At 34.9% G+C, this 22,057-nt stretch overlaps 3 protein-coding genes and 1 long non-coding RNA gene across 6 annotated transcripts in view; 3 read left to right on the forward strand and 1 right to left on the reverse strand.

Moving 5' to 3' along the window:
- Window positions 1-7,819, forward strand: part of LOC108968037 (zinc finger protein 214-like) — a 21,904-nt gene extending 14,085 nt beyond the window's left edge. For both annotated transcript variants that reach the window (XM_018931783.1, XM_018931785.1), the window contains exon 6: window positions 6,762-7,819. In XM_018931783.1, coding sequence (XP_018787328.1) covers window positions 6,762-7,778 — 1,017 coding nt within the window. In that variant the 3' untranslated portion in view covers window positions 7,779-7,819. The remainder of the gene's footprint in view (window positions 1-6,761) is intronic.
- On the forward strand, window positions 103-3,246 carry LOC108968036 (zinc finger protein 836-like; the record flags this gene model as incomplete). Its single annotated transcript, XM_018931782.1, is given in 5 exon segments — window positions 103-190; window positions 255-329; window positions 388-462; window positions 522-845; window positions 2,093-3,246. Coding segments are annotated over 5 exon segments (1,558 nt in total), but the record flags the coding sequence as incomplete, so codon positions are not given.
- A 2,121-nt stretch (window positions 7,820-9,940) lies between the features above and the next one.
- Window positions 9,941-22,057, forward strand: part of LOC108968048 — a 30,216-nt gene continuing 18,099 nt past the window's right edge. For both annotated transcript variants that reach the window (XM_018931809.1, XM_018931808.1), the window contains exons 1-7: window positions 9,941-10,270; window positions 10,329-10,466; window positions 10,520-10,912; window positions 10,993-11,448; window positions 11,526-12,008; window positions 12,536-12,934; window positions 14,097-14,531. In XM_018931809.1, coding sequence (XP_018787354.1) covers window positions 10,013-10,270; window positions 10,329-10,466; window positions 10,520-10,912; window positions 10,993-11,448; window positions 11,526-12,008; window positions 12,536-12,934; window positions 14,097-14,531 — 2,562 coding nt within the window. In that variant the 5' untranslated portion in view covers window positions 9,941-10,012. The remainder of the gene's footprint in view (window positions 10,271-10,328; window positions 10,467-10,519; window positions 10,913-10,992; window positions 11,449-11,525; window positions 12,009-12,535; window positions 12,935-14,096; window positions 14,532-22,057) is intronic.
- LOC108968049 lies at window positions 15,476-16,045 on the reverse strand. The gene is made up of 2 exons (XR_001993303.1): window positions 15,899-16,045; window positions 15,476-15,836 (listed from the first exon to the last, which is right to left on the reverse strand). It is a non-coding gene; the product is annotated as an uncharacterized LOC108968049 (long non-coding RNA).

A 22,057-nucleotide genomic window follows, 5' to 3' on the forward strand; every position in this document is an offset into this window, starting at 1 on the left:
TCAAACATGAGTTTTCCATTATATACATAACTCCCTTTCATATAAATTCATATTGAAAAAATTTATTTAAACATATAAAGCCTTACAGGACAGCTAYGACAGTAAAACGAATTTACAAGACTTTGAAAAAGTTGAAATAGAGTTGGACGATAACCAGGTGAAAAAATCTATGGATTTTAAAGAGTTGAACGTAAGCTTTAAATATATATAAAGTTAATCCATGTTATAGAAATAGTTTTCTTTATTTAATACAGGAAAGTGAAACAGAAAAAAATTATATTGATGATGAAGATGATGTAGAGAACTCTGAATTTGCGGTTGATTTGAAGGTTTAGTAATGTTTATATAGTTATATTTTATGTTAAATTATTAATATTTTTTTAACAGGAAAATAATACAAGCGAAAAAAATATTTATAAAGGATGTAATACAGAAAATTCTGAAATTGCTGCTTATATAGAGGTATAATAATTTGTATGTATTGCCTTATATTATATGATAAGTTTATATTAATTTAACAGGAACTTGGTTTAAATGGATCGTTTAATAAAAATAAGATGCTCGCAATATTTAAAGGGTATGAAAAGCGGCCTTTTCTGTGGGATAACGATTTGCAATTACCCAGAGATAATAAGAAAAGAGAGAAGGAAATTAAAAATATTGCTGAAGAAGTGGGTATTCCAAGCGAATGGGAGTTAATTCGCAAAATGATTAGAAAATTGAGCAGTAAGCTTCGGACTGAATTGGTACGGAAAAAAGTTTATCTTTCTAAAGGCAAAATATATACACCTCTTTGGTGTAACGATCTTACTATGTTTTTAAAGCCAAAACGAAAAAAAGCTAAGGTAAGTTAAATTAAAAAATGTAATACATTTAATTAAAGTTCTATGAATGGTAAAGATATTATGTGCATAAATACACATACTGATGATATGCCTGAAAATCATTATTCCTGCTAAATCGTAATTGAATTAAATTAACTATGAACAATCGAAAATGACAAGTATTTATTACCTACTTAGACTTAGTAGCTATATTCACATTTATCCTTAAGTCATTTCATGTTTTAAAGCTACGCTACACTATACTACACTTCACTATCGGAATGTAATTTTTTAGTTTTGAAGTTTTTTTTTTCTAAAGCCTTTGTGGTAAAATACTATTTATTTATTTTGTAATTTCATTTTTCATAAAACAAATATTGGGAAATTTGACTTSTTGGTATAGTTGTTAGCATACAAATCGCATTGAGTAAACAATATCAAACTTAAATTTCAAATATATGTATTTTTATACCCTGAACAGGGTACATTAAGTTTGCCACGAAGTTTGTAACACCAAGAAGGAAGCGTCAGAGACCTATAAAGTATATATTTAAATGATCAATATGTTGTGCTGAGTTGATTCAGCCATGTCCGTCTGTCTGTATATATACGATTTAATAATTTTCTAAGGCAACAGTATGGAAAACTTTCGCATTTGACGTAGTATCTTCACGAAATTTGACAAGGATTAATGATGCGTAGTAATATTATCTCCGGAGAAATTGTTCAGATCGGATTACTATAGCAAATATATAGAGTTATGTGGGCTAACTCAAAATCATCCTTAACTCAAATATCGAAGAAATGGTATCGTCTTATAATCTTTAGTTTTAGTTTAGATGATATGTTCAACAAAATATTGTGGTAACTCGTTAAAATGGAATATAATTAGCTGTTTAGTGCGTATCGACACAACACGCCCATTAATCGTATTGCTTGTAATTTTTTAGTAATCTGTTCAATTCCGAACGCTTTTTGGTTCGAATTATGTTATTTAAAACTAAATAACATCCACGCCATAATATTAGCAATTATGGAAAATATTAGGCAGCTTCCGGTTGACAAATTGTTGCAAATAAATTTCAGCGGTCACCATTATTAATTAAATTATCGGAAGATAGGAAACTCAAAGCTGTCCGTTCCCTTCCCTGTTCATTATGCCATACAGTTGATTAGTTCTTAATGAGATGTGAGTTCTAGTTCACAAAAATACTTTTGTTTTACGTAACTAGCTTTCTAAAACAAAATCGTTCACTATTTTATTACAGGTAAAACCAAAACCGTTACTGAGGAAATTCACAACTCCAGAAACCATTTTAAATGATAAACAAACTATAGTTTTAGCTAAAATTTATAACAGTCTGCCCACTCTTTGGGATGAAACAGAAATTACATACAGATTTAGCAATAGAAGGCGAGAAGCTTTACAAATGCTACTCAAAGATTTTAATAAGCAAACTGGATTAAACCTCACAAAATATGATATGGAATGCGAAATTTCAAGACTTCGAAAACTTTCTTCTAATGAGAAAAGAGAAAAATTTGTGTGTAAACGACAAAAKAAGATTTATAAGCCATCGTGCACATTTTACAGTCACATCGTGTTTCTTGAGACTGATGTTTCGCCTTACGAATGTCCAATATGTGAAAAGTTATTAAGTGGCACACAACAATACAAGGTGCATTTGGCATCACATGATGGTTCGTTGCCATTTAAGTGTCACATTTGTGGTMATGGTTTYAAGTTGGTGACCAATTTAACGGTACATTTACGTAGGCATGCTCAAGACTACTTGTATAAGTGTGAAGTGTGCGACAAACCCTGTGCAACAACAACTGAATTGAGGACTCACATGCGATGTCATACTGGGGAAAAACCATATGTTTGTGAAATTTGTGGCAAAAAATATCGATCATTAGCWGAATTGAGGCCGCATAAATTACGCCACGATAAAAAACCTYTGTRTCAATGTGAAATTTGTAATAAAACATTCTATATGAGATCTTTGTTGACAGAACACATGCATGTGCATTCCGMAGTGCGAGACAAATTATGCAGTATATGTAAAAAAGGATTTACCAGTAATMAACATCTACGTCAACAYATGCTCATCCATTCTTCCGAAAAGAAATATGCATGTAAAATATGTGGTAAACGTTTTGCACAGTRTGCTGGACTTAGTGGCCATGTGAAGTCACATGGTACGACATTAATTGAGATTAGTTCAAAAAGCGTTGATTTAGTACAAGAAGATCAGGAATAAATACTTATTAATAAATAAATTTATCATAGAGTCTAGTATTAATGTATATTTTTTTGCCTCTATGTTTGTCGAAGAATTAGATTTTACTTGTATTTGTGCATCATATATCGTGATAATAAGCAGTAAAAATTTTGTTTGAATAAATTTAGTAAATAATATACATATGTATGTATTTTGTCGAACACACTATAGAGGGTTTCGCATCCGTGCAATAGCAAACAAAGCACACGAAAAAATATGCAATTGCTGCAAAATATGCTACACAAAAATACTACTTAATTTTCGTGCAGTGAGGCGTAGCAAATTAGTTGCTACGTGTATTTGCGGTGGCAGCAATTTTATTAATATACTAGAGGAACCGTCCACGCTTCACTGTGGCTGATACATAGATAATACTACTACCAGCTATATGATATCTATTAGTTGGATTATAATGAGTTAATGAGATATAGCATTTTGATGTAGCTTCCGTTAGTTTACAAAAAAATAAATATTAGAGCATGTCGAGCGTTAATATAGTATTACTTTTTGGGGGAAAACACTGTTGAATTTGGACTCAGGGAAATCCACCGTTGAAAAGATATTTGCTCAGCAGGAAACAGGCGAAGCAAGCACCGAGGACATGATACTCTAAAGAGGCGAAAGCTCTCTGCAAAGTGGGTGCCTCGCAAGTTCATAATCCAACAAAAACAACGAATAACTGATTCTGAAAAGTGTTTGAGTGCTTTAAAACAGAATTCTTGCGTCAGTGTGTGACAATAGAAATATAGCTCCATCATTTCCCACTGGAGTCCAATCGACAGTCGTTCTAGTGAACAGCATATGTTGAACCCGTTTTCAGACGTGGAGAGACCAAGACATCAATCTTTTGGGATTGGTTTTGGTTGCAGTTCTTTTCTACTATCCGAGGAAGAACCTGTTAAAAATTCATACAAACATGAATTTTAAACAAATGCTTATTGTTTGAAATGTAATTTTTGTATTTATGAGTTATATTAAATTTTAACATAAAGAGATAAAAGGTATTCTATGTCCTTATCCTTGTTCTAAGTTACTTCCCCACCAATTTTGTTGTTTTTGTTGTTGTTTTAACGGTTATCTACCGTAAGGGTCATTTGCATTGTCGTCGGGATCATCTAACGGGAGGCCCAGGAAACGTGCTGTTTCGACGGGGTCGGACCAAAGGGAAGAGGGTGTTAGATGAGTAGGGTTTGTAGCGCATGCAAAGAGGTGGCCAGTATCATGCGAGGGCTCTTTGCATGCAGGAGATACATTGGGTATGTCTGGGTCAATTCTGGATAAGTAGGAGTTTAACCTGCTACAATATCCAGAATGAATTTGCGCTAGGGTCACTCGCGTTTCTCGCGTCAACTGGAGCTCTTCGTCTGCAATAGGTGGTGGTTGGAACCACCTGGTTCCCAGAACGCCACTCACAGGAAAGGAGTCGGTGAAGATGTTGATGGCTCCACTCTGAATGGCGGTCTGTACCTGTCGAAAGTCAGTTGCGTCCGAAGCCCGTTCGGCGTACTGTACCACGTTGTCGATTTAGTCAAGGAAGGACCTTTTGATGCTCTTGGGAGGCGGTTCCGCTCCTTCGGAAACATCCTAGCAGGAACTGTTTGGAGAGGAGTTTATTATGCATAAGCGTCTAGTTGTGGAGGTGTTCAATGGGAGACATCAAAAGGCATCCCTTCGTTGTCCGGGGTGCAGTATTCCGGCAGGTCTGAAGTTTCCTCATCTGCGTTCCACCGTATCCAGGCGACCATATTGGTGCTGCGTATTTAAGCACCGGTCGGCCGATTGCCTTGTAGGTTGCCAACAACGTTTCTTTGTCTTTTCCCATGTGCGGCAGGATCTTGCTGCGGCTCTGTACTTTGGCTATAATCGCGGTCGTATGAGGAGAGAAGGACTATCGAGAGTTACGCCTAAAATCTTAGGGTTATTGACAGTCGGAATTTTGACTCATTCGACTGCAATATTAAGTCCAAGTCTGTACTTCTTCGTCCAGTTCGTGAATATGGTCGCTGTGGATTTGGTGCGGGAAAGTGTAAGGTTTCGTGCAGTGAGAAAACGAGAAAGGTCGGAGAGGTAGTTGTTTACTTCGAGCACATGCCATCGATTCCATTGCCCGACGTCAATATCGTACAGTCATCAGCGTACGAGGTTATGGAAAMCCCCTCTGGTGGTTGCGGGAGTTTCGAAATGTAGAAGTTAAACAGTAGCGGGGAAAGGACACCATCCTGCGGAACCCCCTCTTTAATTCTTCTCAGTTTGGATGTTTCTCCTCGAAATTGTACGGATGGCTGACGACCGTTCAGATAATTCATGGTCCACCTCTTTAGCCTTGGAGGAAGCGTAGTTTTTCGATGTCCTGCAGTAGCGTTGTGTGGTTGACTGTGTCAAAAGCTTTTAACAAGTTCAACGCTACGAGGATCGTTCTCTCACAGGGTGATTTCTGGTTAAGGCCACGAACTATCTGAGAATTTATGACGCTAAGTGCTGTGGTGGTGCTGTGCATTTTTCGGAATCCATGCTGTTGACTGGCTAGGTTCAGGTGGTGAGTGAAAGTCGGGAGTAGCAAGGCCTCAAGTGTCTKCACTACTGGGGAGAGGAGAGTTATCGGGCGATAAGATTCCCCTTTGTTGGCGGGTTTCCCAGGTTTCAGTAGTGGGACCACTCTTCTGATTTTCCACACATGGGGTATTTGAAGAGTGGTCAGTGACAGGTTGAGGACCTTGGTGAGGTAAATAACCCTCGTTGAGCCTAGATGCCTTAGCATTAGCATGTTGATTCCATCARGGCCAATGGATTTGGAAGATTTTACTTTTTTGACACTCTGAACGTCTTCATCCGTCAGCCGTCGGTTAACACATCTCTTTGCTTTGTCTACCGAAGGGTGCTGTGTAAACTGCCAGCTAAAATAGACGGCTGCTTCGGCTGGGAAATTGGGGTGGATTTCCGGTATTCTTCCAGCCGGGATGAAGCGAGCGGTAGCTGCTGCTATCACCTTGCGGAATCGTAGGAATAGGTAGAGCGTTTAAGGTGCTCTCGCTAAATTCTGTGAAGCCGACCCAATTAGCTTTTTTAAAGTTAATGTAGGTACGGTTGTCCAGAGAAACGAAATCGGGAGGCTTCTCGATCGAGATAATTATGGGAAGATGGTCTGATGCGGTTATGCTATTTGTCAGACCACCGCTAGCAGTAGTAATACCTGGTTCCCACAATTCTGGTGGGGGCTTCGTCATTCATTGTGCAGAATGTCGAATCGTCAATCTGTTCCGCCAGCTCCATTCCCCTACCATCATTTGACAGGCAGGAATGCCAAAGATCATGATGCGTGTTAAAGTCGCCTAGTACCAGACGGTTCTCACCACGAAGTAGCGCACCTATAATACAACTTTCTGTTATATATAGATTATAATGAAATTTTGTATTTAATAACGCAATACTGTCAGGTTAATAAAAGAGGGTAAAGCGAATTTTGAGTATAGCTGCAAACCATGAGAACTAAGTTGGTTTAAAAAAGATGTACTATTTGGRCAACGTTGTTAGTGAGTTAATCATTGGAAATAAGTAYGCATTWTTTAAACRTACATACTATATATTTACTAGATGTATGRGGCAAAACATTTCATCGCGTATATTTAAAAYTAMACTTTCCTTTCATTTGTAGGTCAAGTGCAAAACTGAGGCTAACGCAWTTGTTTTTCCTGCAACAACAACAGCTCAAAACATGTCAATGCCCGGAAGTCTTTTAAATKATGTTCAAAGTGTTCTCTTGGCGGAAATATACAAACAGTATTMTTGTCTTTGGRATGAAACAGATATAGSATACAGATTTGGTAATAGACGCCGAGAAGCTGTAAAAGCTGTTCACGATAAATTTAATAAAAGAACAGGTTTAAGTCTGACACGTTACGATATCGGTTGTGAAATTGGACGAYTTCGAAAAATATGCTCTCAKGAAAAAAGACTAAAAATATTATGCAAACAGCGAAATAAGAACTACAGGCCAAGTTGCAAATTTTATGAACACATATCATATCTCGAAGTAGATGTTACCCMYTATGAATGTTSGATATGTGGGAAAATAATTGCGGGCGTATGTCAGTACAAAGTGCATGTTGCATCTCATGATGGTTCACTTCCATTTAAATGTCATGTATGTGGTCATGGTTTTAAGTTGACCACAAATTTGTCGGTACATTTASGAAGGCATGTACAGGACTACTTGTATAAATKTGAGGTATGCAGCAAGCCGTGCGCAACGACCACAGAAATAAAAATCCATATGCGCTCACACACCGGTGAAAGGCCATACGTTTGCGATGTRTGCGGTAAAAATTTTCGTACTTCATCAAAAATTAATATGCACATGCGAAGACATGAGAATAAACCTACCCACAGGTGTGAAATATGCAATAAGGGTTTCTATAGTAAAGGTTTTTAWAGAGAACACATGAAAGTCCACCAAAATGTGCGAGATAAAATTTGCAATATTTGTAATAAAGGTTTTACTAGTACCAAGCATCTGCGACAACACAAACAGATCMATGCTGTAGAAAAGAAATATGCCTGCAAGATCTGTGATAAACGATTTGCTCAATATGCCGGTTTGAGTGCTCATATGAAGTCACATGGTACGACATTAGTTGCAGCAAGTTCAAAAGGCTCTATAGTCACGCTTTAAAGTAAAACACAAATATAGTGTTTCTCTATTTGGTTAGTGAATAAAACAGTAATCATTTTATATTTAAACAAAAATATTTTTAAAATTTATTCTGCAAACACTATTGTCATAACGAGCAAACAATTTATGCAAATTTTTGAGGCACTTGTCGAAAAGCAGACTAGGTGACATTTAAATATAAATGTATCATATATAGGTTTTCTGGTTGTCATACCCGAATCGATCGACATAAAACCGATTTCCATATTCACATTTCACGTTGGTTTAGCTTTGGGATATTTTAATTATTCTGTATATTCTCTATGGTTACACAAGCGACATCGATCAGTGAAACAGTACCCAAATCTATGCAGATGACACTGCTATCTGCATGGACCTGCATATAACCCCACAAGCTGCCTTAATTTGTTTCTGGGAAGAGCCAATAGTTTCTTTAATTTTCTAGCTCATTTCCATTAATGTCTCTATGTCAAGAAAACAAAAACCAAACTCTAAGCCACTCATTATTCATGTCCTGCTATATGCTGCAGAGGCATTAATGATGCCAACATCTGATGAGTCGGGCTTAGGTGTTTTCGAGAGAAAGGTTCTGTGAAAGATTTACGGTCCTTTGCGCGTTGACCACGGCGATTATCGCATTCGATGGAATGATATATACGACATTGACATAGCGAATCAAGAGGCAGCGGCTGCGCTGGTTGAATTTTCTCGTATGTATGAATGAAAACACTCCAGCTCTGAAAGTATTCGATGTAGTACCCGCCGGAAAAGGACCTCGCTTCGCTTGGGATCTTCAATTGGTGCCACCTTGCGAAAAGAAGAAACGACTGGCGCACTGTTGGTAACTCGGCTATAATCGCGTAATCGCTATCTGTGACAGTAAAGAAGAAGAATACCATTGCTAATTAAAAGTGCTTTACTACTACTGAGAACGACAATTCGTTCCCCGTGATAGCTGTACATCTGCTAATGGCATAAACTTCGGATTAAAAAATGATTGGAAATCTGCCCATGGGCTTTGAAAGTTTGGTACGTGGTCTCACTATCCATCTGCAGTTTTCGAGCCGTATGTATACCATAGCATTGTGCTCCTATGAAGGTATTTCTCAAGGATGGAGTCCTCCCATTCATTTTTGCTGACGAGTGAGTCAGCCCAATTTCAAAGTAAATTCTCTCGGTCATGTCGTCTCTAGGAAAGAGTGCCAACGGTACAAAATTACCTGCTTCACCATGCCCTGCTGACAGCGGGTCTAAAGTAGACCTCTTTTCTGTTATCTTCACACTGATATGGATATTCACCTCTAGATATCCATGATGCCACTCCATACATGACCCAGCATATTTTGTCTGATTTGTAGTCATGTAGCCTTGACAGTGCACCCTTTTGGAAGTTAACAAATCCAGAAGCTCATTCATAACAGGACTCCTGGGGCATCCCTTTGTTATTTCTAGTTGGACGCTAGCTGAGCCAATATTAGCTTCAGAGATTCTCGTTCTGTGAACCGCATTTTCCCACCTTAAAAGTGAATTAACTTTACTTATTTCCAGTAATCGGGTAACACAGGAATCAATCTATGTCAAGAAAAAATCATAGTAACAATTTTCTTAATTCGGAAATAGCCCATGTTACGGAGACTTTTTAACGCTTTATTACAAGTTATTCGAATTTACAACTTCTTCTTTAGCTCATTACTAAGTAGCACTACTATACATAGTAGATCATTACCGAAACATCACCTCTCGAACMTTTTGACAACTACGATTTTCACAGTATAGTTGATTCTGGCATTGTATCGTTAATTCTATTTTGTTCTGGCATTCGTGCTCGTCACAATACATGCTTATAAATTGGTATTGCAATCGAAATCGCTTAGAAATTTCTTAACAATATTTTCTTTATATTGAAATCAGCAAATAAAAGTTAATTTTATTTTAAGTATTTCTTTGTATATTTAAAGTAATTAAAAAGAAATTTTCACTTGAAAATATATGTAATTATAATCAGTTAAAAAATTAAATATGATTTATTCAATTGTTAATGTACTGTTACACACAAAATGATCATTTGAAATAAAAAATGTTAGACGTAGAACCCATGTAAAACTAATGTTTGTTTCGGTATATCGATAACAAATTAATATCTCTTTCATACGAGTACTAAACTCAATGAGCGTTGTTTTCATTTTGTTCAAGGATTGTTATAAAAAGAAAGTTTCGTCGTTTAAAATTTAATAATGACTCTAGAGTTAAAAACACTTAATAAATGGGGTTTAACAAAATGTGGCGAAATAGCAACTCTATTAGCAGTGGGAAAAGACGAGTTCTTTCTGATATGTGAATTTTGTGACTCTACATATCTACAATTGGACAAGTTTATACGACATATGTGTGAGAATCATAGGCTGAGCTTTAATACCTTGGAATCTGAATCGGAGAGAAGCCCTACCTTAGAAGACATAGAATTCGAGGAACCTTGGGAAAATCCTATTGAGGTATATAATTGTTTTAAAAATACTATTTTTCAAGAAATATTTTGTTGTGTGCTAGTAGGTAAACGATGATAAAAGCTGTATATTAAATGGATTTGAGAGAGTTGAAATAGAACTGGATTCAGGAGGAATGGATACTGCGTTACATATGAAGGAAGAAGACATTTCAAACGAATTTATAAGTGAAGACAACGGGGTAGTAAGTTTGCTACTATAAATCTATAACAAAAATATTATTCTGAATATTTATAGAGCAATTCCGAGAACAATAGTCCCGAGAAGACAGTTGATTACAATTCTAAAAGTTTAACTGATTCAAAAAAAGTAAGAGACGACAAAGCTATGGATGAAAAAGAGTTCACTCTTGAGCTAATAGATTTGTACCGAAATTTACCTTCACTATGGAACAATAAACATAAACATTTTATGAACAAAAACAAAAGACGAGAAGATTTTGATATTTTATTAAATAAGTACAAAGAAAAATATCCCGATGCCAACAGAACAGTTGTTATAAAGAAAATTAAAAATCTCCGATCAGCATATCGTCGCGAATTAAAAAGATGTCCTCCAAATGTAACATCTCGTCTATATTATTTTGAATCCATGGATTTCTTGAAAAACAACTATTTACGTGAAAAAAAGGTACTTCAAATATGTAACTATATCTTAAAATGTTATATTAATTTGATAATTATGTAATACTAATATTTTCTTCTTGCTAGATATCGTTTAAAGTCTACGAAAATGTAAAAAATGAGATAGATGATGATTTCGCCAATAACTCTAATATTTCTACCTCAGATCCTAATGGAACCCAGTATAAAAATACTGTTAAAGAACAAGATGGCCTTAACTCTGAGCAAAAATTCGTTATTGAGCTTATTGAATTGTATCGTACTTTACCGGCGTTGTGGGATAAGAAATGTATTCAATACAACGATCGTGAATCCAAAGCGATACAATACAATATTTTGCTAGAAAAATATAAGGAAAGATATCCAGATGCTGTCAAAAAGGACATTAAAAGAAAAATGAGATGTCTACAAACAAATGTGCGTAGAGAATTAAAGCGTCCTATTAGAACAAATTTATACTATTTTGATGCATTACGATTTATTTGTAACACTGACGCGCAATGTGAAAATCAGAACTTATTGAATGATTTTGACGATACAAGTGTAAGTGTTTTTATATAATGTACTATATATCTCTTTAAATCATTTTCATTATTGACGTTCATATTTCATATTGACAGGATATTTCCATGGAAGGAGATAACGAGGAACGTACAGATGAAATAAGCGAAATTGACAGTGATACAGAGTACACCGAAATTTCAAAAGTAGAACAAAGGGAAACTGAGCATGATTTGGATAATGAACTGGATTTCTCTCATACAAATGAGAGAAAATTCATTATAGAATTTTTAAATTTGTATCACACTTTGCCGGCTCTTTGGGATTTTAACAATGCATCTTATCAAAATCGAGCAATTAAAAATAAGCAATACGAAATTATGCTTACAAAATACAGAGAAATAATGCCTAATGCCAATATATTTGACGTTAAGAAAAAGATAGCTACTCTACGTTCGAATTTCCACCGAGAAGTAAAACGATTAAGCACATCTAAATTGAAAGAGCCTGCTCTGTATTACTATGATGCCATAAGTTTTATACGAAAAAATGACTCGGAGTGTGATGGACAAGATAGAATGGTTGATTTGAATGAAGATGAGGTAAGTGTTTTTAATTATTATGTGATAGCTTCACTGACCTTAGGATGAAGAATTTTTTGGATACATTTTGGAAAAATTGACTAATCAGTAGTTTTTATAACTGGAAAAGCTAACTTGACATTTGATGGGATTTTGAATAAAAGCTATGAGTATATTTGTTTGTTTAATAAGCATATTAAATTGCCTTATTGCTAGGCGAAAATTGCACGAGATCAAAACCAACTACAATCTCTTCTAATTTCCAAGTGAAATATATGTATAAAGTTTAGGTATTTTTTCACCAAGTTTATGGATGTTTTCATTTATTCTTCTTTAATTGGTTTGAAAGCGTATTAGCTTAAAAAATCCACACAAAAGTTTTCGATTATCAAATATATTTTTAATTAGAAATGTATTTTTTGTTTGGTCGTCTCAATTGATCAGTAATAAAAATAGTATTCTAGGGATTTGTGTTATAAGCAATGACATAATTGTTTAAATAATTCTTACATACGTATAATATTATATTACATATATGATATTGTCAGGATATCTCTATGGAAGGCAACAAAATTGAATCGACGAAAGAAATTAATGAGAACGAAAATATATCTCAATGTACTGCACTTACAGAGGAAAACCAATTTATTATTGAGTTCATTAATTTGTATCGTTCTTTACCGGCTCTGTGGGATATGAACATAAAATCTTATTATGACCGAAATATAAGAAACAAATATTATGAAGTAATGCTTGCAAAATACAGAGAAATAATGCCCAATGCCAATATGTTGGATGTTAAGAAAAAAATCGCTGCTCTGCGTTCGAATTTTCAGCGGGAAGTGAAACGGTTGCGCGAGTCCAAAATGGAAGAACCCTCTTTATATTACTATGATGCAATGAGTTTTCTACGTAATAATTATTCCGATTGTGATAAGGAAATGGAGGTAAGTTCATCTGAATAAAAGACGTAACAAGGTGAAAGGGGCATTTTGGGGCTATATTGCCGATTGACCTACCTCTATTGGGATTCATCGATTATCTAAAATCTGAATAACCCTTATTTAAGTTATGAACACTATCAATATTTAGTCAAATTTGTTATTTGTTTATATTATTTTGGTTTGTTTTTAGATTGAAGAGTGGTACTTGAAGTGTGATATTTCAATCTAAGGACAATCCAAGGTTTATTCAGATTTTGGATAATCGATGAATACCAATTGCCTAAAAGAAATGGATTTAGTTTTTATTGTTTTAAACTTTTTATTCATAAAATTATTCACTAGTGCTATAATTTGTTGCAGAACAAACTCCAGCGAATTAGTAATTTTAAATTGAAGTTTGTATAAAATATACTGTTTTTGCCCTTTTTTTTGAAACGGCGAGGTCCATAGATCCGGTACTAGAATCCAAGATGAGAGCGGAGATCTAAATTGTTCCTATTAGGGTGTAAGGGTGCCTCCTCTTGATCGCGATTCCATTTAGGCCAGACAGCGAAACGAGTCTGATAATAATGTATATTCTTATGCCTTACTATGCCCGCAGAATTTCTCCATTCTAAAAACTTTTCAGTTCTATAAGCAAGCCAAAATTAAGCTGCAACAGAGAGACCTCTGTAGTTGAAAATTGTTTACGAATTAGGCGTGACCCAGACAATTAATAGTTTAAAGTACTAAAGTCATATCCCCAATCATGCTGAAAAAAAAACACTCTAGTTTTTTCGTTACATTTTGCTGTTTTTTTTTCAAATTTAAGTTCTCGCATAATCTCGGGTGAAATCACATATAACAGGTTTCGTTATTTTAGCCGACAATATATCATCAAATTTATGAGTTATCTTAATTAAATTTCAAGTTTATAAAGTTTTGCTCACACCTAACACACATACGGAAAAACATTTCTTCCGTCTTTAATTCTTCCAAATTACGATAGTATAAAATGTTCGATCACATCCAAACCTAACCCTTAACATAAGTACTTATTTTTTCTACACATCTGGGGACAACATTGTATATATGTATATTTGATCGAACCCCGATTTTTTTTTTACTTAAACATCCATTTGCCACTAATAAATTTCTTTCTTTTTCAACACTAAAAAATCAATAGCAAATCCTGGAAAAAAATGGAGATTATGATTCTTTGGATGAAATTGACGACTCCGAAGATGATTCATTTGTAGAACAGACAGACTTCTTACTATATACCGATGAAGATACACAAGATCCAATTGAAAGGAAATTCACTTTGGAATTAATCGAAGTATATCAATCTCTCCCCGCATTGTGGAAAAGGAAGAATAAATATTTTTTTAATAGAGAATTTAAAAAGACACAATATGAAATTTTGCTAAGAAAGTACAGAGAAATGTATCCCAATGCTGAACTGAAGGACATAAAGAGCAAAATATATAGTCTCCGAACAAACTTTTACACGGAATTGAAACGTGTTGGCGCAAAAGGAACATCTAACCGATACTATTTTGATGCATTGAGCTTTCTACGCACTAACAATAAACCAGTAGAGAATTTAGAAAAAGTTAAGGTAAGTCTGTTTTTGGGTATTTTTTTTACTAATCCATGTCAACGATCGTTTGTGTTTGTTTACTTTAATCTTTTATCTCTAAAAATACCTTTAAAGAGCTATTAACTATAGCCACTTGAGGTAATAACATTGATAATGCGATAATTTGAATAGAAAAAATTTTAATTTTCGAGTGTCCAGAAACCGTTTGCTAATGCCACTAATATATCTACATTTTTATACCAATAACCTGGTTGTTGTTGTTGTTGTTGTAATGGCAGAATTCTGCCGAGTTGACAGTCCTTGGCCGGATAAAAATCCGGGTCCGTTCCGGTTTTCGTAGACCCGACTGTCGTGGGAACGGACCAATAACCTGGTATCTTAGTTTGCCACAACGTTTGTAATACCCATAAGTAAACGTCGGATATGCTATAAAGTATATACTAATGATCAGTGTGAGGAGCTGAGCCTATTTAGCTTTGTCCGACTGTCTGTCTATATATAGGATAAAGTAAAGTCCATATATGGAAAAGTTTCACTATGCCAAAAATAAAATCACTAGTTTGGTATTACCGGTGTCGGGGCCATTGCTGTAGAGTAACGTATATGAACGAAATATATGTATATACTGTAATGTATTCAATATATTTCTGACATTGCCATATGTTTTGAAACGCATAAGCCGGTAGTCGACGCGCAGTTACACAGAAAATCGCGCATCACAAATAAAGTTGATGCTTTTTGATATTTTCATATGCAATGATGACGAAGTCGGATTGATGATTAGTCTTATTTATACTAAATTTACATGAAATTCAGAGATTATGGTAAAAATGTATTTATAATGACAGAAATATGATATATTTTCCTGTATACATATATCAGAATGATGTTTGTGCTTCTATTTTCAATGAAACTGAATAACTTATTTATAATTGAACCAAGTTTTTAATTTAATTGTATCCTTTTTTCTTCTTCTTTATTCTTTGAACCAAACCGTAGATAGGTTTGGAAATTAAACTTGGGATCAATAAAAACTTTCTACCAAATATAATTGAAATAAGATCATAGGAGCAATTTGTTTATAAAATAAAACGTGCTAAGGAAATCAGCCCCAAATCACTTGGAATCTTAATTTTCTTTACAACAAATTTATCGTTTAACCTCTCACCACCTGAACGCCATCTAAGCTGCCGTTGTATAGTTTCGACTTCCGCTCTTATAGAAAGTACCCTTTTAAAGCGGTCGCTTAAACTTATCCGCCGCAATCAGTTGACTTTCGAGAACGACCTGATCCCTTTTTACACTCCAAAACATCACTATTCTCTTTTTTTTGTAAAAGATGAATAAAAATAATTAATTATAAAGTAATTATTCAACATTACAACCAATTGTGACTGCTATTTGCCGAAAAAATTACTTTATTTCCTATAATGATTTTTGTTCATGCGTTAATTTCTTCTGATTATTTGTAATTTTGGGCAACTTTTCAAATATACAACCAAAACGCGCCTGTAACTGAATATTGTGCAACACAATTTTATAAACTATAATTCATTTCTCAGTGCCTGCTAGATCTGGTGGTTTTTCCTAATTTTCAGTGATATATGTATAAGATAGTCCACAAAAGTTGTTTTTTATTGATCGTAGCTGTATTTATGCTCGAAATGCACATCAAGTTATATGTTCATAACGTAAAATTTGTATGATTGATAATTGTATAATTCAAAACTAATTTTTAAAGAAAAATTTTTAACCAACGAAAGTGTGTTTTAGTTATAACTGAATAATGTATTCGTATTGTAAATCTTACATAGTCAAAAAAATGAAAACAACGAATTTATGAGAAAAAATGTTTGTGGCATGGATTAAACAATTTTTTCTTAAGAAGTAACTAAACCTTAAATAATTTAATGACATTCAGTTATAACTCTAAAAGCACATTGCCATTGTTTGATAATGTTTAAAAATTTATTTTTGAATCATACCATAAAACAAAAGGGCTGATTTTGACATGAGTGAAACACTTTGGACAAATTTATGTTTTTGGTTTTTGCAACCTTATATAATTGAATCTGATTGCAGTTGAAAATATTATTTTTTTAAGGAGTTATATCCACTTGCGAGGCAGAAAAAACGCTTTTTTTGTGAATTTTTTCCAAAGAGGCATTTTATTTTATACATTAATGGAAAAAATGTACTTAAACAGAATTTAATATACTTAAATAATCAGCGGTTTATTTAAAAAAATATTGGATCCCCTAACTCCTGTAGATGATCTGCAGAGAGACGTCCAAAAAAGTGATTGGCGGTGAGCAAGATATATCTGGTCCAAATTATCTGAAAACCAAAAACCAAAAATATTTAGTTTTGTGATAAATAAATACAGGTAATGATCGGAGGTTTAGTCAAAATTTTGATTTTTGACGAAATGGCGGCTGTTCAAAAAAAAATTCAGTTTTTCATGAAAATTTTTCACTTCAAAGTGGCTTAAAAAATCGAAATTATTGTCCAAAACCTTATTCCTTCGATCATTACCTGAAGTTTCGAGAACGATTTACATTAAATTAAATTTTTTTTCAATTTACATTGTGTCATCTATTCCAGCACCATAAGAAGAACCCTCTGCTTCGTCGTTTGCCTCCAAAACGTTTAATTGTTGTTGTCTACGAGCCATCCTCAACTCGCGCGTCGATCCTTGCACTCTTACTTTCGAAATTGAGATGCGCTCTGCGTCCTCTTTACTCACGTAGGAATGAGCATTGGGTCCAAGTAATAATCCCATAGCACTCATATAATAAAGAAGTGATGTTTTACCTTCATTAAAGACCCCGGCTGCAATGTTTGCAGCTATTTCCACAATTTTTGAGCCAGCTGGAATAATTTTTGGAGTTATTTTCCATACCAGCTGATTATAACTTTAATTATTGTTCTGCGTAAAACCACCAACGCATCGTTCCAATAATTTTTTGTTACCCAGATCTTCGTAAATTGGAAAAATAGCTCTTGGTTTTTATCTGTATAGCAGTTATGGAAATAAGATGCCCAAATGGCTTTATACATACTTTGAACAGAATCACAGTGTCTTCTAATCTCTAAACCATAGCAAACAGTTAATTTATCAATTAGTTTCCCAGTCAATTTACATTTGCCACTAAGTAACTTTTTTTTCCATTCTTATCTTCTATTTGTTCTACAGTATTATTTACCATGTTTCTTAGCCGTTTGGCAATTCTTTTTTGAACATGAACAATACCTACATTCTTTCTTCGTTACTTCTGTCTGACCATAAGGAGCAGCCTTCAAAATCTCCGAATAAGTTTTAGAGTCACCGTCACCGACGTAGTTTCTAAAACAAACTTGAGACTTTTCCAATGAACGTTTGAACATGGTAATAACAGCAGCAACTTCCATTTTTCCTGACGACCCGTCGTGGTTAGCTGAGCATACGTCTTTGTGCTCTTTCCAACATTCCTGATATTCAGCAGTATCCGCGTGAGATTTCCAAGGCTCGAATTGCTTACAGTAAGAGCTTTTAACTAAAAGATCAATTATTTATCCACTGTAGTATCCAATTCGAGATAGAGAAGTAAATTCCCTTTTTTCCAAGTTCCATCTCCCGAGACTGTTAAATCACTCTTATGTTCATCAACCAGCTGTTCAGACGTGGCATTCATTTCCTCAACACAAGCTTTTTTTAAAAGTTTATCTGTGACTACTGACACACATTCGTGAATATTTTTAAAGATGATATCATATGTAGTTTGGTGCAAAAAAGCTGGCATGTCCATTAGCCCACAAAACCTAACCCAAGGGCTCTCATCACAAATATAAATCGTCGATTTATTTCATACGAGAGTTTGACAAAGTTACAAGAGTTTACACTACGAGGACTACATTTATCACATAAGATAACAATTTTAAAACCAAGTCCACGTTCTGATGCTGTTTCAAATTTTACTGACTCACGGCAAGTTTTACAAAATACATACTAATAGCCGTAAACACAGTTATAAAATTTAAAATTCTATATTCAACTGACGTATCGCGAGTTACTAATAATAAGCAATATTTCCTCTTGCGCTTTAAGTTTTTTTGCTGAAGCGCTGAAACTGCTCTCATCATATTCCACGGTTTTCGTATTGAAAACGTTCTTCCGTTTATTTCTTCGAGACAATTGTTTATTGGAAGTTCTACGACTTTCTCTGTTTATTTTACGAGGCATTTTTTTTACTGAGAAATACACAAACTGAGAACAAACACGACTTCTCCATGTGGAAGGTCACTTCTAACTGATGAGTTCACATATTTGTAACTTAAAATTCCTCAACATAGGTTTCAGGTATAAACAGAAACAGCTGCTACTCCGGCTCGTGCTCCGGCTAATTTCGAACGCTCGGAAACGTTCTTAGTAATACGCTCATATCTCCGAAACTAATTGTCGGATCGATTTTCAGAGAATATTCCTGAATATATATGTATGTATGTATATGTACATTCAAAAATGAAAAAAAAAAAATAAATAAATTCTTTTTAAATCACAAGTGGATATAACCCCTTAAAGAAATTTGTTATTTAAATTGATAATATTTATTACTAATAGTGTTGTTTCTGAAAAAATGTTGAAATTTAAACAATTTATTAAGCGGAGTGCCATTTGAGTTAATATAAAATATATAAATTCTTGCCGATTATTAATATTATTTTATTTTTTTAAAGCAGATAATCGTTGTGGGTCTTAACTTAGATAAGATTAGAAAAGTAAATGAGGATTGCACTGCGACCTAGGGTATATTGTGTTCAACTAGCCCAGAAAATTGTTAAATTCCAATATACTGCTAGTACTATTGAGGCGAAGTGATCCCTATTTGGAAACATGGATACAAGGGTCTTTACCGTGCGTCTACAGACTGCTCGGCAATCGGCAATTCGCACAGGAAGCTAGGCATATGTTAAATAAGTGCTTCTTAAGCTTACAATGGTCAGTGTAGACGGCGGCAAGTAGCTTGACTTTTTCCCTTGGGGGGTTGATTACATATTTAGATATTTTAAGGTTATAACTACACATTAGCAACTTGGCAAGGCGCATGCCTAGGAGTAGTTGTCTCCCTATCTACTGCTTTATCATTGCGGAACAGCTCCTTTATGGTGTGAGGGTCAACCGCAATGAAAGGTTCCGGTCCTACCATGTTGGTTGATGCTGCGGAGTGGGCAAGCTCATCTAGCAGCTCATTCCCGGCTATACCTTTGTGACCTGGCACCCATATAAGGTACACTTGGTAATGATCTGATATACTATTCAATCGTTCTATACACTCCTGCACCAAAAGCGATTTGATTTCGCGGAAAATCGCTTAGTATAGCTGTACGTTCATTGCGATAGTTGTGTTGGAGGTTTAACTCTACACACCGACTTATAGCAAAGACCTCTGCTTTGGAATACCTAAGCCACCGAATACCCGATTGCACACCATAAATACCTTCGTAGCTTTGACCTTTGTCAGATCAAGATGCTGCTTCCACCGCAGAGTGGATATTTGACTATATTAGTCATCTGATGTTATATGCACAGATTTTAATAAAGCTTCTGATAAAGTGAACCATTCAATTCTTTTGAATAAACTAGATCTTCTTGATTTCCAACTAATTTTTCTAAAATGGGTTGCTTCTTATCTTAGTAATAGAATTCAACAAGTCATATTTAAAGATACTCTTTTCGACATAATCAATGTTCCTTCAGGAGTTCCTCAAGGTAGCCATCTTGGTCCAATTCTGTTCTTGTTATTTATTAATGACATACCATCTGTTGTTAAGTTTTCAAGAGTTTTATTATTTGCTGACGATGTAAAACTTTTTAAATCATTCACCTCAAATAGCGAAAGATGTCAGTTGCAAACAGACTTAAACAASMTAGTTTCTTGGTGTGATAGATATGACATGCCATTGAATCTTAAAAACTGTAAAACAATGTGTTTTTCACGTAGATCTGTAGACCCTACTTCATACGTAATACAAAACTTTAGGTTGTAGCAAGTATGCAGTTTTGTTGACTTGGTATTAACTATGAACCTCAAACTCAATTTTAATCTTCACTCATCTTCCAAGGTTTTTAAAGCTAAAGGTGCTCTTCGTTTTGTTAAACGTTGGTCTAAAGAATTTAGAGATCCGCTTACCACRAAAATTCTTTTTACATCTTTGGYGAGGCSTATATTAGAGTATGCTTCCGTGGTATGGAACCCTTGTTATCAAGTTCATTCTGAGAAAATAGAGTCCGTTCAAAAACAATTTTTACTTTTTGCCTTAAATCATTTGCATTGGGATTCCAGTTTAAATCTTCGCCCTTACACTAACCGTTTAAAACTTATAAATCTCCCGACACTCGCTAGTCGTAGGGAGATGCTTGGTATAATATTTCTTGTAAAACTCATGAATGGGTCAGTCTGTAGCCCATCTCTTTTATCTGATATTAATTTTAACGTTGCCGCTCGCTCTACCAGGCAGTTTAGACCCTTACTTTTAAAATTTTCTAGAACAAATTTTGAACTAAACGAAACATTCCGCCGCATATGTCATGATTTCAATTCTCATTCCAACACATTTGATCTCTTAGGCTCACTCTTTACCATTAAAAAAATTATTTTATCTACTCTTAACAAGTAACATTTAAAAATTATAAACTTTAATTTTAATTCTTAATTTTGGCTGTTGAAATTTTTGTTTCTGTAGCTGAGCAGCTTAGGATAGCAACGCTTAAAACTCCCTTGCCTTTTATGACTCGGCTAATTCCGCTCGTTGGCGGATTGCGCCCCTCGCGTCGCTTGGGCGGTAGGAGGGTAATAGTTGGGTATTATTATTATTTCTCTATCTTTTGAGGGTTAGGTTCCTGAGGCCAGGCAAAGACCTGCGTCTGGTAAATGAGACTATGGTCGTCTTCAAGAGGTTGATGTTTAGTCCAACACCTCTGCACTATGCCTTGGATAGGCTTAGTATCCTTTGTACGATATCGCAGAAAGCGCCGTCAAATTTTCCTCTGGCTATGACACCATGTCTTCCGCATATCCATTGTTGTTTAGCAGCACAAGTAATTCGTCCACGACGAGAATCCACAAAAGGGGAATAGCCCTCTTTCCTGTGGGCAGCCCCTTGTAGTGCCGAAACGAATACTGGCATCTCCTTCTGTGGTTGAGGGTCTTAGTATTAAACTTTTAATTTAGTTTCGGTGTTGTTTTGATTTACTTCATTCTTCAACTTAATAAAGTCAATTAAACTGGATTCTGAAAGCTTATTGATGCATTCAAACATGACAACTCTATAAACACCTGAACATTGGAGAGATAAAATAAATTGAATATTATTTCTGTACGGGCTATTATAGTGTTGCCGTTTCTAAAATTATATACATATGCCCTCTTGTTACAGGTGCAACGAAATCGGAGTACAATTAAATTCAGGCCACCAAAAGACACATTAAATGTTGCACAATGCATAATGCTGGCAGATATGTATAAAGGATTCCCATGTCTTTGGGATGAAACAAATATATCATT

The sequence above is a fragment of the Bactrocera latifrons genome, unplaced genomic scaffold (assembly GCF_001853355.1).
Source record: "Bactrocera latifrons isolate USDA-ARS-PBARC rearing strain unplaced genomic scaffold, ASM185335v1 scaffold_20, whole genome shotgun sequence".
Lineage (NCBI taxonomy): Eukaryota > Metazoa > Arthropoda > Insecta > Diptera > Tephritidae > Bactrocera > Bactrocera latifrons.